Genomic DNA, 16,654 nt, shown 5'->3' with positions numbered 1-16,654 from the left:
TCAGCGTTTTGGTTGAAGATGGCCATCATTCCTTAATGGGATACTACTGGCACCATCCAAAAGGTTTCTCTCCATTTCCTCTGCAGCTTACGAGTTATCAGCTTTAAGCTATGTGTTTGAGAATTATACCAAGGAGTCAAGTACTTGTGATTTGATTTCAGCTGTTTTTCACAAGAGCTAAAGTATCCAGGGTCATACAAAGTGAGGAGGTAAAATTATTAACAAGATAATCGACCTCTGTTTGAGTAGCGTTCAGCTAGCTGCTCTGCTCTGTGTTGGTACAGGGCATTGAAGAAGATAACAGCAGGTATATTATATTCTTAAAGTCAGTTACAGCACTTTCAGAAAGACATCTACTGTGATGAAGTCTACTCCCCACTGCTGTGTAATCAATATTGTAAACATAAATGTTTTTAGGAAATGATCAGACAAGAGAGGGTTTTCGGAAAACACTGTTAAATGTTCAGTTTCTATGCCATATGTTAAAACAAGATCTAGAGTGTGATTAAAGTGATGGGTGGGTTATTTTATCTGAATAAGTTCTTTAGGTAAGCTAGAATTGTGATTACGAGGTCAATTACTGTTTACAATTACTGGATTACTGTACATGTAAGATGGAGGTGGCCACTCTGCTGCCACCCATTACCATCATCTAGCATTTTGGCTGCTGCTATGTTCATTTTTTGGAGCCACAGGTCCCCATATTTAAGAAAGTTAAATGGTAATTCTAGTAAGCTTGATTGGAAAACTGAATCCCACACTAAATTCATTTTTAAGCCCTGTTCTTCAGTTGCTACTTGTTCCAAACTAATCAATACCATGTGAAAAAAGTTTCTATCATGGCTAAAGTGGAGGATTTACGGTTTTTAAGTTTTCAGTAGTTTGACCGCCACATCTCAGCTTCCAACAAGGTCTGTCACCAAAAACAACAAGAAAACCTGTCTGTTTGGATGCTCCAACAACTTTTGTGTTAACTTATTTCAGGTAATAATTTTATGACGACAGGTACATCCAGCCCAAAGATTTACAGGCGTCAACCTCTGTTAGTAGCTCTGCCTCAACTAATGCTTCAACCTGTTTCATGCATATGGAATATGATTTAGTCTAAAAAGTATATCATGATTTCAATTTTAAATAACAAAGTTAAAATTATTTAAAATTCTGCAAATACTAGCTTTATATGTCTTTAGGTTAAAAAGGCAAACACTATGTATTCTACACAATTCAGCTGATGTATTTAATCAGAGAAAACATTTGCAAGTAGTGATGTGCGATACCACTGATTTCCTTTCCGATCCAATACCAAGTAAAATTCAGGGTGGCATCGGTGATACTGATCCGATACCGATACGTTGTACAAAAACTTTTTTTTTTTACTGTATCTTTTATTGTATCTCAAATTATAGCTTCATAATGATTACAGGACCTCAGATTACTTGTTCTTATCACTTAATAATGCAGAATTATCATATAAAAAAACTGAAGTTGTGTGCCATTTGAGCATGTTGCCTGGCTGCAGCACTAAAGGCCTCCGCGAGAGACATCTGTCTCGCCCTAGCGGCACCTACCCCTCTCCTCCTCTTCAGTTCGACTCAACATACGCTCGTCATATTCTGTGATATGATTTACAGTGAGGTGTTTGACGAGGTTAGTGGTCTTGCCACATGTATCGCAAACCGCGTCTTGGCTGTTTGTGGAGGTAAAATACATGACTATGAAAGGCGGAAGAGAAAGTAGTTCCTTCCAATGTAGACAATCCAAATGATATAGCTGCTTTCCACTGTGTTCCTGTTAATGATAAACTACAAATTTACCCTAAATTACTAAAATATTGATATTTTAATATGAGAATCGATTCTAGAACATAAATGACTGGTATTGGAGGAATCGATATTTCAGTATCGATCCGCACATCACTAGTTTTCAGTCAAATACGATTTCATTCAGATGACTAGAGCCCTTGGTATAAATGACTGTCCTAAGAAACAAAAATCTGGATACAAACCCCGTGTGAAGATCTCCTCAGTGCCCGTATAAGAGGAGAACACCAGACCCATAAATTGCTCCTGCTGCTCCCTGTAGTTGTTCTGCAGGTAGTCCATCAGCATCACATATCCAGCCTGCTGCATCGTCATCACCTCACAGAACATTACCAGCTGCAACAGAGGAATCAATACAGTTATAAACATGAGTTCAGCACTCTGCCATGAATGGTTACCTAATAATTAGGAGTGATTGTACTGTGAGGTTGCACTAACTGTGGGGTTGTGATTTCAGCAGGTTCTTTTACAGAAACGACTTTGGGAATAAAATAAACAAAGGAAAAGGTAGCCTAAAAATATTTCTTATTAAACTCCTCGAAATTTTTATGATGGTGAACGTCTTAGAAAAAGAATGGGCAACAATAAAAGATTCTTTTAAGGTATTCAAACTTCAAAACTATATCTGACTACATGCCCCACTAAAGACTCAAAGGTGACTCGCTAATCTAATTTCCAACATTATTTTTTTTGCACTTTACTACATCAGCTTTGCATCACTCACAGTTCCAAATAATCTTTATATATATATATATATATATATATATATATATATATATATATATATATATATATATATATATATATATATATATATATATATATATATATTAGCTGCCAGCGTGGGGCTTCTGCACAGAGATGTCTTCAGCAATTGAAATGCTCAAAAGGGTTGAGATCAGGTGACTGACTTGGCCATTCAACAATATTCCAATTCTTTCCTTTAATAAACTCCTGTGTTGCTTAGGCTGTATGTTTTGGGTCATTGTCCATCTGTATTATGAAACCCAATCAATTTGACTCCATTTAGCTGGATGTGAGCAGACAGTATGTCTCTGAAAAACTCCGAATTCATTCGGCTGCTTCTGTCCTGTGTCAGACACTAGTGTCCCAGTGCCTTTGGCAGCCATGCACGGCCAAGCCATCATATTGCCTGGATATGCTTTGGATTGTGAGCTGTTCCATGCCCTCTCCATACTCTTTTCTTGCCATCATTCTGTGCTTTTTAGATGTGTTTTAGTAAAATCTAATCTAGCCTTAAAGTTTATGAGTTGCTTGCATCTTCCAGTGAACCCTCTGTATTTACTTTCAAGCACTCTTCTCTTTATGGTAGACTTGGATATTGATATGCCTCCTGGAGAGTGTTGTTCACTTGGTTGGCTGTTGTGAAGGGGTTTCTCTTCACCATGGAAATGATTCTGTGATCACCCACCACTGTTGTCTTCCATGGACATCCAGGTCTTTTTGTGTTGCCGAGTCACCAGTTCACCAGAGTGAAACCTATCTAATGGTAGCTGTGTTTGAAGTGAATGAGTCAGGTTGAAAACAACATCTGGTCCTCAGCAGGGATCATGGTGGAATGTTTTTGTTGAAAACCTTTTGTATGCATCTACATGTTTGTGCAGGTACATGCAATTATGTGGGTCTAATGTGCTTCATCAAGTCTGAATAGCTCAGAAACCTTCTGTAAGCCAATAATTGTTTGAAGCAAAGACTGCTTCTGTATGGGGTTCAGTCATGCTCTGTCTGTCTCGCCCTTTCTCTCTCTCTTGCCCCTCTCTGTTGTGAAACCCAAATATCTCTTTAAAGGGTTGCTTACGAACATAGGAATAATTGTTTTGGGTTTTTTTCTATCGATTCCTCTATCGAGTCGCAGTTTTCAGTGAGTGTCCATCCCATCTGCCCCCTTCCCCATGTAGTTGTTAGTGTTTATGTCACCAACTTCAGTTTATTGTTTAATGTGGTGATTTGTCCAGTGTGATGCAAACTGTGTGTGTTTTACACTGTTGGAATTACAGCTTTTAGAACACAAAACACAAAACAATACTGTCTATTCAAGCAATAAACTTATTTCCACTATGATCTGCCAATAAACTGTTTCCCTGTCTTTTAATTTTATTTATTAGGTTAATGGATGGTAACCTTTAATGTTTAAATGTAAATAGCCAGCAGGACTCCAAGCTCATTCTGTGTGGAAACAGAGTTACATGAACCACAAAACACATACAGTGGCTTTCAAAAGTATTCGGTCCCCTTGAACTTTCCCACATTTTGTCACATTACAGCCACAAACATGAATCAGTTTTATTGGAATTCCACGTGAAAGACCAACACAAAGTGGTGTACACGTGAGAAGTGGAACGAAAATCATACATGATTCCAAACATTTTTTACAAATAAATAACTGAAAAGTGGGGTGTGCGTAATTATTCAGCCCCCTTTGGTCTGAGTGCAGTCAGTTGCCCATAGACATTGCCTGATGAGTGCTAATGACTAAATAGAGTGCACCTGTGTGTGATCTAATGTCAGTACAAATACAGCTGCCCTGTGACGGCCTCAGAGGTTGTCTAAGAGAATATTAGGAGCAACAACACCATGAAGTCCAAAGAACACACCAGACAGGTCAGGGATAAAGTTATTGAGAAATGTAAAGCAGGCTTAGGCTACAACAAGATTTCCCAAGCCTTGAACATCCCACGGAGCACTGTTCAAGCAATCGTTCAGAAATGGAAGGCGTACGGCACAACTGTAAACCTACCAAGACAAGGCCGTCCACCTAAACTCACAGGCCGAACAAGGAGAGCGCTGATCAGAAATGCAGCCAAGAGGCCCATGGTGACTCTGGACGAGCTGCAGAGATCTACAGCTCAGGTGGGGGAATCTGTCCATAGGATAACTATTAGTCGTGCACTGCACAAAGTTGGCCTTTATGGAAGAGTGGCAAGAAGAAAGCCATTGTTAACAGAAAACCATAAGAAGTGCTGTTTGCAGTTTGCCACAAGCCATGTGGGGGACACAGCAAACATGTGGAAGAAGGTGCTCTGGTCAGATGAGACCAAAATGGAACTTTTTGGCCAAAATACAAAACGCTATGTGTGCCAGAAAACTAACACTGCACATCACTCTGAACACACCATACTGTCAAATATGGTGGCGGCAGCATCATGCTCTGGGGATGCTTCTCTTCAGCAGGGACAGGGAAGCTGGTCAGAGTTGATGGGAAGATGGATGGAGCCAAATACAGGGCAATCTTGGAAGAAAACCTCTTGGAGTCTGCAAAAGACTTGAGACTGGGGCAGAGGTTCACCTTCCAGCAGGACAACGACCCTAAACATAAAGCCAGGGCAACAATGGAACGGTTTAAAACAAAATATATCCATGTGTTAGAATGGCCCAGTCAAAGTCCAGATCTAAATCCAATCGAGAACCTGTGGCAAGATCTGAAAACTGCTGTTCACAAACGCAAAAGGTGGTTCTACAAAGTATTGACTCAGGGGGCTGAATAATTACACACACCCCACTTTGCAGTTATTTATTTGTAAAAAATGTTTGGAATCATGTGTGATTTTTGTTCCACTTCTCACGTGTACACCACTTTGTGTTGGTCTTTCATGTGGAATTCCAATAAAATTGATTCATGTTTGTGGCTGTAATGTGACAAAATGTGGGAAAGTTCAAGGGGGTCGAATACTTTTGCAAGCCACTGTATTTTTAGAGTGAGCATGCACAGACCCTGAAGGTGAAAGCCTAGCCTAATAGAAACTTCAGATAACTTCCGTCATGATACCCATTATCTCCAACTGGGCTTTTAGGTTTTGTCGAGCCACTTAAGGCAAAAAGACCCCTCTATTATACTGAGAAAGTTATGTTTACAATATGTTTAAATTCTACTGTATGTTTACAGTAAAAGCTAGCATCATATTTTATTGCCTAAAGTGGTGCAGTCATTTAGAAATCAATATAAAGAAGGTTACCATTTAAAACAAGAATATAAAAATAATAAACAACATGCAGGATTTGAAGCAGATTTCAAAATAGAAAGTGAAAATGTATACATTTTAATTTAAATGTACTGGAACTGGATTTGTCACCTGGTCATCGGAGATGGCTACTGTGTTCTTGAAGATGATCCACTCAACAATCTCGCCGCAAGGTGGCGTAGTCAGAGAGCCATTATAGATAAAGTATTTTTCAGTGGAGTTTGGCAGAAGACCTTGCAGGGTGAAGGGTGAAACCCTGGCACTCTTTCCTGGACAGTAAACAAGACAGCTTAAAAACACACAACACAAGAAAAGGTAAGAGAAAACACAAAAAACCACCTGCTGTACCATATCTGCTCACACTGTTGATGCCTTCTATTATAGCAGCGTAGTTCATGTTGTCTTCAGTGCTTATCTGTGAAAAGGAAAACATAATTACTTCAGATAAATCACACATATACATACAGGTTCTAAATGAATATCTTAAAATAGCTTTACTAACAAATATAACAACACTAATACCATTGGAAAAAAAAACAGAAAATAAACAGGACAGCCAGTATACTGTAAAACTATAAGTTCCTATGACTGAAACTTTGTAAGTTAACAAAGTAATAAAATATGAAGGAATAAATAAAACAAACAACGTACAACCCTTTCCTCTCAAAATTATAAACATAACATCATGTCATGGATTTTATGTTTTAGATATAGGTTCTGCTAAAGATATGTATGATCTTGCACTGTTAAATGCTCCATTTATTATTTTACCATAAAGTTAAGAAAAACAAAAGGAACACAAAGGGAATATTAAACAAGACTATAGGACATATTCAAAACCAGAACTTTCATGGTTACACTGCTTTCACCAACAAAGCGTTCACATTTTTGGAATTTTGAGAGAAAAAAAAAGAAAACGATGAGAAGAAGATTATTTATGACCCAGTTACTGCCAAAGTTGCTGGCAAGAAACAAAACTGGTAGTTAACTGGTAGTTTTTATGCCCAAGCTTTAGCTGGAAAGACACACAGATATTCCCTGCTGTTTCACATGAGGCATTCGTCTTAGATTTGTTCCAACCTGACCTTTCACAGTTCTAACATGCCAACATGGCCAGAGGCAACATGACTGCACAAAGCAGACTGCATGTTAAGAAAAAGTATTTACTATGCTCAGTATGAACCCTGACACTGAACATAAGCACACAGACAAGAACACAGCAATGATCATAAACCAACAATAAAAATAAACCTTCAGTCTAATGATTGAACATTACTATTCAATTCAATGTTATTTATATAGTGGCAAATCACAACAACAATTTCCTCAAAGCATTTTGTATTGTAAGGTAAAGACCCTACAATAATACAAAGAATCAAACGACCCTCTGTGTGCAAAGCAAAGAAAACCCCAGCGGTCATATGACCCCCTATGAACAAGTGCTTTGGTGGAAGTGAGAAGGAAAAACTTCTCAACACAACTTTTAACAGTAAGAAACCTACAACAGATCCAGGCTCAGGATGATCATCTGCTGTGACTGGATGGGGTTAGGGTAGGAAGACAGGACAAAGCCACGATACTACATACACTGGCAGTATCACTTTGAACATCTGTTTACCTGCTGTGAATTAAAAAGCCCCCAATCAGCTCTTTTCAACAGAGGAGTAGCGGCTCCATGCTAAGTTCCTCAATGATTGCAGTAACTTATTCAAGCTTAACTTTTATTTTATTTTAATTATTGTAATACCTTTCTTCTTCTATTGTCACGCATGCATTGAATAGCTTTTTGAATTTCAATGCTTTACTCTTTAAGCACACAAGTCATACAAACCTCTAAACCTGTTCTCAGCACATAACAATATGCCTTGTAGTGAACACATGCACACACCACAAACCTCAAATAGAACAGCGAGTGCTGTGATTCTGCCTCCAGCCTTGATGCTTTCATCCAAAGAATCAAATCGAAGTGGGTCATAACAGTATATTTGCATCTACAGGAGTAAACAGAAAAAAATAAACACCAACAAGTTGAGTCCATCAGTCCAGTGAGATTGTTTAATTCAGACACTGAATTTCTTTTTGTAAAGGTCCTTTTTAAAAATATGAAATGATTTTGTTTTAAATTAGGATGATATTTTATTGTTGCTTTATAAGAATTCTGGTTATAATGTTATATAATATTATAACATTATTTTTTATCATATTTAAGTAAATGCCTTGAGATGCATCATGTCAAGTAGTAAACAAAACAATACAAGAAATAATATAAAACTAAATTAAGTAGAGCAAATAAAATGAAAATAAAATTATAAAAATGGAACAAAGGTTGCAGAGGTAAAACAAAAAATAGTAAATAATACTAATTAATCTATCATTAAATAAAGACAGAACAAAACTATGATGAAAACACAATAATAAAGACAGCTAATGATATTTAGATTGATCTTAGAGTTTAACATAGCTGAATGCTTCATTTCTGGACAGAGCTGAACTTATAGATATAGTTTAAATTCTCCTGATCATAACAGATGAATTTGAGTCTGTAAGTAATATTTAACATTTAGGTCATTACCAAGCTGAACACTACTCACATAAGCTGACTCACCTCTAGAGGGTATTTGACACCATTCAGACTATGTTCTGACCCCTCTGAAGAAGCATTGCAGCACCCCCAGTGGAAAGTGATGCACCCCACCTTGACCTTTGACCTGAGACCTGCTCCACTGACATAGAAGTCACCATCCACATTGACGGTCACTAACAGAAAAGATATGTGAGAAAAAATGGCACGTGTGAGACTGAGTTTTCTTTATTTTATAATTGCTATTAAAAGGCTACATTGAGACTAATGTATAAAGAGAGATGCCATTTGTACAACAGCTTGCGTGACCCAAACTGGGTCGGGCAAAAGCATACTAGTAAGTCTACAACAGAATAGCGCTGTGCGATATGACCAAAATCTCATATCCCAATATAAGACATTTATTGTCATGACAACGATATATATGACAAAAATTTTACATTTTCTGTAAATTCTGTGAATCTTGGGCAACTCGACTTGCGTGAAGTGTTTTCAGGTGGGCGTCGTACACTTGGAGTTGAGTGTTTTGACTGATGCGTGAAACTGTACATTTTTAGACACAAGTTGTAACGGACAGAATTTTCTTTGTGATTATTTATTACACAGGGAAAAGCCTGTTCTAACGTTTGAGTCTAAGGTTTATTTTTAGCACATGATGGCTTTTTTTTTTGCTTTTCATCCATAAACTCTCTCCATACTCTTTCACACTATTCTTGCGTAGGTGGTAGAAGAGGTTTGCCGTGTTTGAGTCTGAGGTGGGGACCGGTTTCATGCATAATTTGCATAGTACAGTTTTCTGGTCCGTGTCAGACTTTTCAAAACCAAACCATATCAATGCTACAGAGGGAGCCCCTCGTTTAGAAATAAGGTCCTCGATTTGTTTTGAATGGTCCTTCTGCTTGTCATCATTTCAGTTTATTTTGAAAATCTCAACAGGATCTTCAGCTTCATTGTGAAAGGTTTATGTGGAAAATAAACAAGCCAAAGGTGGAGCCACACGATGGGTTTACCATCATTGTTGCTAATGACAATGTGTAAAAACAGTTGCGTAGTGTGGTTATTTTAAATATAAGAGAAAGAGAGAACTTTAAGAAATTAATATTACCACTACAGTGACCATCAAAACGCTGAAAAAATATTCCCTTAAATTGTTTATTTTGCGACACCACGAAACAAACGATAACGTAATACGAAACCGATATATATCATTATATCGAACAACTCTACAACAGAATGGCAAAAAGAAAAGAAACAAGATGTTGCAGTGGCAATGACTGTAGATCTGCTTCAAGTTTTTGATATCCCAGATTTTTCAGTTTTATTCTTTGCCTACTGCATTGAAGACTCAACCACAACACAGTGAAAATGTCCTGAAAACAATGGATTAGAAACATACAGAATATCAAAAGATGATCTTCTCTATTTAATACTCTAGCAGCACCTGCACTCTACCATAAAACAGACCTGAATAAAAGTCGCCTTTTCTTTAACTTGCTAAAAAGATACGCTCAAGAATCGAAACTTACTTTGAATGGTGGTCATGTTTTCATCGTGTTGCCACGGTCATGTAATTATGGTTTTGTTGTGATAATACCTTATTTACTGTGAACTGATGATATTAAGCCTGTTTTAAGTCACCGATTATTGAACACATGAAGAAAAGTCCCTTTGATATGTTTTGGTAACTGTGATCTCTCTTTGTTTGCCTCCCTTTGTGCCATTTAATCCATGTAAGTTTAAGCCTGTTACGTTTTTTTGTCTTGGCAAAAATCTAATTTCCCCGTTAAGGTAAGGAAAATATTAGCTCAACCTGTTGCTAATTCATTCTTGTTGACTTGTACAAGTATACAGTTTTTTTTCTTTTTATTAGCCTGTCCTAATTTTTTAAAAATTCACATTTTTATATCTAAATTTCAGCTTGTGGACTTAAGAAGTCAGAAATGAATGAATCTTTCAACCACAAAAAGACATTGTTCTGTTCAGTGATGGAAGTAAATAATTACTTTAAAAATGAGAATGTGCTTTACTATTTTCTACTTGTTTGTAAAAGACAATTTGAAATTTAATGGATAACAATAATTGTAATGTAGCAATAAATATATAATTTTGAGCTTGCACATACAGGTGACCCTTACAGAAACCAAAAAATTATATAGTAGTTATAGTGCCAATCTCTTAATTTATAGGAGCTATGACTTAAAAATTACATTGGCTGGTGCTCTAATAAATGCTGTTAATATATTCCAAGATTTCAATTTTATTGTCTGAGGAGGAAAAAAAATCAGTTGCTAGGCTCAAAAGGACTCCTCCACTGGCGATCATAATGTGTGTAAAATGTCTATTTTATTCCATACAGTAGTTGAGATATAAGTATATGTGAATATGTAGAACTGACCAAACTAGATCAAAATTCTCATTGTTCTAGAAAACAACAACAACAACAACAACAACAAAAAAAAAAAAAACAATCCAAAGCATTACTGTTATTACCAGTCTTGCCATCGTTCTTGATTGTTGTTCTGTTAGTTGTCAGATTCTCCCAGCCATCAAAGCTCAACTTCTGGTACTGTAGTTTCACCTGGGCCAGGTTCTGTTCTATGTTGATGGGAGACTGCTTGGCGTTGCTGCAGGATGGAAACTTCTTGGCCCAGTTGTTCTGGTTTAATGTTCCTGGAGTGTGTATATAGACAATTAGTGTTCAGATAAATCATTTTGGGGCGGTGTAGATCTTGGTGGAAAGACAACCAAATAATAATCAAACCCAAAATAAATTTTAAAAAATAGTGAAAAGTGAAAGTTGTTACTTTCAATAATTTTCAGTTGAGTAGGTGACTCTCTCGAGTTCAGGGGTGTCACAAAAGTAAGGCCTGGGGCCCAGAATTGGCCCTGCCCACTGGACAGCTTCAAAAATGTGAAGGAGGGCATAGAGTTTAAACCTTTAATTAGATTTTCAGACATTTCAAGCTTTTTCTATTAATAAAGACCTCTTCCATGTCCATTCATACTACACCAAAGTAATTAACTAATAGATAAACATTTAAATGACAGAATAAATTCCTGTTTTCCTCCATCTAATATAGAAATGTCTACAAAAAATACAATACAAACTCCAATACAAAAAAATTGACATTTTACCATTTTGTGAATTCATGTAAACTTTGTACCTTATCATTAGAGTTAATCTGGGAAATGAATTACAATGACTTTTTCTGAAATTTGCAATATGATAACAAATCTTGCACTTAATAAGTAAAGAAGTTTTGTGGTTGATTAAATACGTGAAGCACTTCTCATTTCTCTGCTGATTTTTGTAGAAGTTAAGTTAAACCAGTGAGCGCACTGTTGGAAAAACAAAGATAAATGAATGGAGAAACAAAATAAATGCAAATGCTTAAGCAGAGCTCAAGACTTAAAATGTTTTTTCTTTAATATTACGTGAGCCACATGCTGCTATAGAACAGACAGTATACACATCTGTAACATTTCTGGACAAAAGCAGTGTTAAATGGCAAATGGACTCATTCTAATATAGCGCTTTTCTACTCTCTTGAAGCACTCAAAACGCTTCGCACAATACCTCATTCACCTCATTCACCCATTCACACAAGCACTTTTCCGTATGGTTTTACATAAGTGCTTTCTATCTGACATTCACACACATTACACATTACACATACTCTGATGGATGCTTCAGAGAGCAACTTGAGGTTCGAATCTTGCCCAAGGATATTTGGCATGCAGACTGGAGCAGCCAGGGATCAAACCACCAACCTTCTGACCCATTCTACCTCCTGTGCCACCCCAGTGTTCATCACAGCATCATCAAAACATTGTATGATATAGAATCTTTTGGAAAAGAAGGGACTTCTATACACATTGTTTCCCTCAGAAATCTGACCCTAAAAACTATGTCAGGGTGTTATTACACAATAGCAATGTGTTTTCTTGTTTTTGGTTTGTTCTGTGTCATCTGAGCAGTATGAAAAGATCTGGATAGACCACAGGGTGTAAAACCTTTGGTGATACTAGCTACTGTACATCAACTCAGATTAGCTCACCTTTACTTATAAAGCTAAGGTACTTAACCACAGGGAAAATAGTACCAACTGGTAAATATTGGGTTGGAACTGGGGGAATATTGCTGCCAGCGGAACTGGTACAAAGTGGATAAAATGAAATAAAACAGTTCAAATGTGTTCAGCGTTTCAATAGGGCAATGATACACAACACAGATCAAAGCTGGTTGTGGAAAGGATAAAACAGACCGACATTTTTCCAAAGTGATTACCTCAAACCTGCCAAAACCAATAACTTTTAAAGTCAGCAGAAAAATTATGCTAAAAGCTTGTGTGCTTACCAAAGGTGTCTGGTCAAGGGACATTATGCTAAGGGACATTTAAACATAGATTAAACATACGCAAATGATGTGTACTTTATCCATATATACTAGTGCTGTCAACGTTAATCTCGTTAAAATGACGTTAATGCCATAACCGCATTAACGCGGCAAATCTCCGTTAGCAAGTTAGCGTGGATCGCCCCGTGCGTGGGGATGCAAGGTGTTTATGCACCGTGCACGTTTTACAAAAATTAAAAGAACACTTTTTAATCATAGTATAGCATCAAGTCAGTTAAACTTCTGTGATATTGAAGTTTAACTGACTTGTAACATTGATCTCGTCAGTTAAGTAGGACAGCGGTCTCCAACCTTTTTTGCGCCACGGACCGGTTTATGCCCGACAATATTTTCATGGACCGGCCTTTAAGGTGTCGCGGATACATACAACAAAATAAAACTAGTACCGGTACCGAAAAAAAAGAAGATTTATTCATAACACACGTGAAAAGACCCAGGAAAACAGAGTTAATGATAAAAACGATAACAAAATAACGCTGAAAACCAATAAAAACCCTGAAAACCATACATTTCACACCTGAGCCTCAACTCTCGCGGCCCGGTACCAAACGACGCACGGACCAGTACCGGTCCGAGGCCCGGGGGTTGGGGACTGCTGAAGTAGCTGACCAGATTAGGTTGTTAATCAGTTTCAGACCAGTGTCTAATATAACTTTGTTCCTTTACGGCTTTGCTTAGCATAGAACTCACTAGAACATCCTTTTGCCACTGCTCAGTAACAAAAATAGTTATGAACCCCTAAAATGAAACCCAGGAAGTGGTTACAGGAAGAGGGTGATAGATTGTCTGAAACAGTTAGAACAAGACAACACTAACTGGACATCATACCCAGGGCTATACCCAGGGGAATCTACACCAAGTCTGTATGGTTTACAGAAGATTGGTAAAAAGTGCACACCTTTAAAACCAATTGTCTGTATAATCAACTATGTCACCTATGACATCTTAAAATCTTTTGTCTTTGATTCTCAACCCCTTGGTAGGCAGCTCTGGACACCACATCCAGAACATTTTGGATTTTGTTGAGAAGGTGCGAGATGTCATTACAGGAGCAGATGAAACAATGGCCTTATATGATGTTACATGTGTCTTTATTTGTATTCCAGTCACGGAAGCGTTGGAGGTAGTTTGTAAGAGATTACAGGATGACCTCATCCTCTGCAACAGGACTACTCTCAGCATCGACCAAGTGTGTTTACCTTTGGAACTGTCTTCATTACACATATTTTACATACAAGGGTCAGTACTACACACAGAAACATGGGTGTGCCATGGGCTCCCCAATTTCTCCCATTGTGGCCGACTTGTACATGGAAGAAATTGAAAAGATGGCTCTCATCCTACCCCGGAACATCACCAAGTCATTGTTTCAGGTTTGCGAATGTCAACTCTGTGGGAAGCCAGACAGAAGACTGAAAGTGATGCTTGTGATGTGTCAAAGGTGTAGGAATTATTGACAAAGTATTTACAGAACACCATTATATAAACAATTCTCTTCTTTGTATTTCCTGAACTTTATGACAATGTTAAAATGAGGGTTTTTTGCTTTTCTTATTAAGTGCTTGATGTTCCACAGCCACGCTTCATTTGTATTACATTGAAACTATCGCCACCTCTTAAAGATCGTGAAGCAAGAGCTTTCTACAGAGAAGAAGCAACACGCCATCTCAGCCAGTCTCTAAAACTTTCTTAGTGAATGCTATTGATGTGTTTTGTCTTTTAATACAATTAAATACGAAATATTTATAAAATATTTGGAATATACTGTATATATTCATTGATCCTGAGATTACTGTTAAAATCCTGTTTATAAAAGTATGCAGTCCAGAGTATGTTACTAAAATGATTGTTAAGACATCTGCCCAATTTGTGACATCATTTTGAATTCATAACAAAGACCAACTTAAAAATATGGAGAAGTCATTTCCACTTTAGAGAATGATCGGAGAAGTCAGAACATGCTTGTTTAATTCATTTGTGTTTGCTCAGTCAGAGAAGCAGTTTTCAGCACAGTTCACGTTCATGAAAACTCCAACATCAGAATATCACTCCTTTTATCTTGGGGTAACTGTGAGAGCATTGTATTCTCCTCTTTGAAACAAATTTAGATTTTTTGTTGAAACTGACCCCTTTTTTTTCAACAAAAACTGAATATCAAGTAGGAAAACCTTACATTTATCAATCTAACAGTTGTCTATCATTTATATAGCCACTACCAGAACCACTGTCCACAATAAAAATACAAAGATCCATGAGTACATCAGATGTCATCAAACTGATGTACTTATGTACTTAGTGAATCCATCAGGGATTCAGAAACCTGAGAAAAAAAGAGGAGCAAGAAAGGGAAGCATCGTGGAAGTATGTCTGCATAGGTTCTCATTTATCCAGATCATAGTAGTTTAAGAAGCGTGGAAAGAAAGTGATTGGAGTTAGTGAAGTTTTGATGAAGACACTGCACCTCTCATCCCAGAGGCTTGTTTAGTTCTAAAACCAAGTGTTTTAAGATGCTTAAGCAAAGATAAGTTGTAAAGATAGATGTAGCAATAGCAAAGCGACAACAATACCAATAAGTAGGAACATAAGGAACTCGAGGGGTCAAGAGCCGGAAGAGGAGCTAGAAAAGATGTGGAAGATGAAAGCAACAGTGGTCTCTGAGGTAATTGGAACACTCAGGGCAGTAACATCCACCCCCCCACCCAAACTTTGTTTGGCTCCAGTAGATTCTAGGAATGTCATCTGAGATCTCTGCAGTCTTATCTGAGGTCTAAAAGAGCATAGTCCTAGGAACATAGTTCTAAATACTCCTGCATATATAGTGGTTCATCCAGTGGTTCTATCCAATCACCCAAAATCTCAAAATATGACGATGACGATTTTGCACGATTTTGCATAAAATGAGAATCACGATTTTTTGGCTTAGAATTGAGATCACGATTCTCTCACGATTTTCTTTTCCAGTATAAATATTTATTGCACTTATTAGCTGCACATCAACTTCGTAACAGTTGAGACTGAACATAAAAACAATAAATAAACATAAAAACAACAAATGTCTCACGTTTTGTTGTTGCCGCAAAATGTTGTACTGCTTGAAATTCCGTCTCCACCGTTGCTCGACACTGTGTGTATAGAGCAGGTAGTGCAGCAATAGAAAAATAGTTGCGGGACGGCACTGTGTAGCGTTTGTCTAGGGTGTTGATCATTTTCCTAAATCCCTCGTTTTGCACAGTGTTGATGGGAGCCATATCTTTGGTCAGGTGATAAGTGATAGCCTCCGTAATTTCTTTGTGCCTGCGGGAGTTCGACGTGTATAGGGAAGCGCTGTATAAGGTTCCCATTATTGATGTTTGGGTGGTTGACCGGGACGGATTTTCTCCTGTCACTTTCTCGTCATCCCTGACTTGCTCTCCGTTGTTTTTTCCCTGCTAATTTTAGCATCACACGGCACAGCTTCTGTATCACGTGGTATAAGGCTCCGCCCTTGTTATTTGTTGAGCAGGAAGAGTGAGCGCTTGTTTTCATGCAGATTACGTCCCGGATCAAAATGCGGTACAATCGTCGTCGTCTTTTTTTTTTTTCTTTTTGTAAATCGTTGTCATTTGGAAATGAGATCGCTCATAAGTATGAATCGAGATCGCGATTTTCTAACGATTAATCGTGCAGCTCTAATGGTGACAGAAGAAAAGTCAGTTTATCACCAGTTTTTCCTTTTCCCCCCTTTCTTTTTTGGAAACATGAATCTTTCAAAACAAAAACTGGCAGTCTGATAGGCCCGTATTTGATCATTAAGAACACATAAAGGGAAGAAACCTCTCGCCTAAAAATCAAGTTTCAAGATTAATGTAACAGCAGC

The 16,654-nt window shown here is 37.6% G+C and overlaps 1 protein-coding gene across 4 annotated transcripts in view; it reads right to left on the bottom strand.

The window, feature by feature from the left end:
• LOC146665471 (receptor-type tyrosine-protein phosphatase zeta-like) overlaps positions 1 to 16,654 on the bottom strand; it is a 96,362-nt gene that overhangs the window by 56,619 nt on the left and 23,089 nt on the right. For all 4 annotated transcript variants that reach the window (XR_014912613.1, XM_085413168.1, XM_085413170.1 and 1 more), the window contains exons 3-8: positions 10,872 to 11,051; positions 8,406 to 8,557; positions 7,696 to 7,791; positions 6,149 to 6,215; positions 5,912 to 6,069; positions 2,006 to 2,156 (exon numbers count right to left, since the gene is read on the bottom strand). Coding sequence is in view for 3 of the 4 variants with exons in the window: in XM_085413168.1 (XP_085269294.1) it covers positions 2,006 to 2,156; positions 5,912 to 6,069; positions 6,149 to 6,215; positions 7,696 to 7,791; positions 8,406 to 8,557; positions 10,872 to 11,051 (804 nt within the window). In the remaining variant the exon portion in view is untranslated. The remainder of the gene's footprint in view (positions 1 to 2,005; positions 2,157 to 5,911; positions 6,070 to 6,148; positions 6,216 to 7,695; positions 7,792 to 8,405; positions 8,558 to 10,871; positions 11,052 to 16,654) is intronic.

Source organism: Rhamphochromis longiceps, linkage group LG7 (assembly GCF_057381845.1).
Source record: "Rhamphochromis longiceps isolate RC_006_pf linkage group LG7, R_longiceps_female_GT1.1, whole genome shotgun sequence".
Classification (NCBI taxonomy): domain Eukaryota; kingdom Metazoa; phylum Chordata; class Actinopteri; order Cichliformes; family Cichlidae; genus Rhamphochromis; species Rhamphochromis longiceps.
This window is presented reverse-complemented; position numbering and strand designations above follow the sequence as displayed.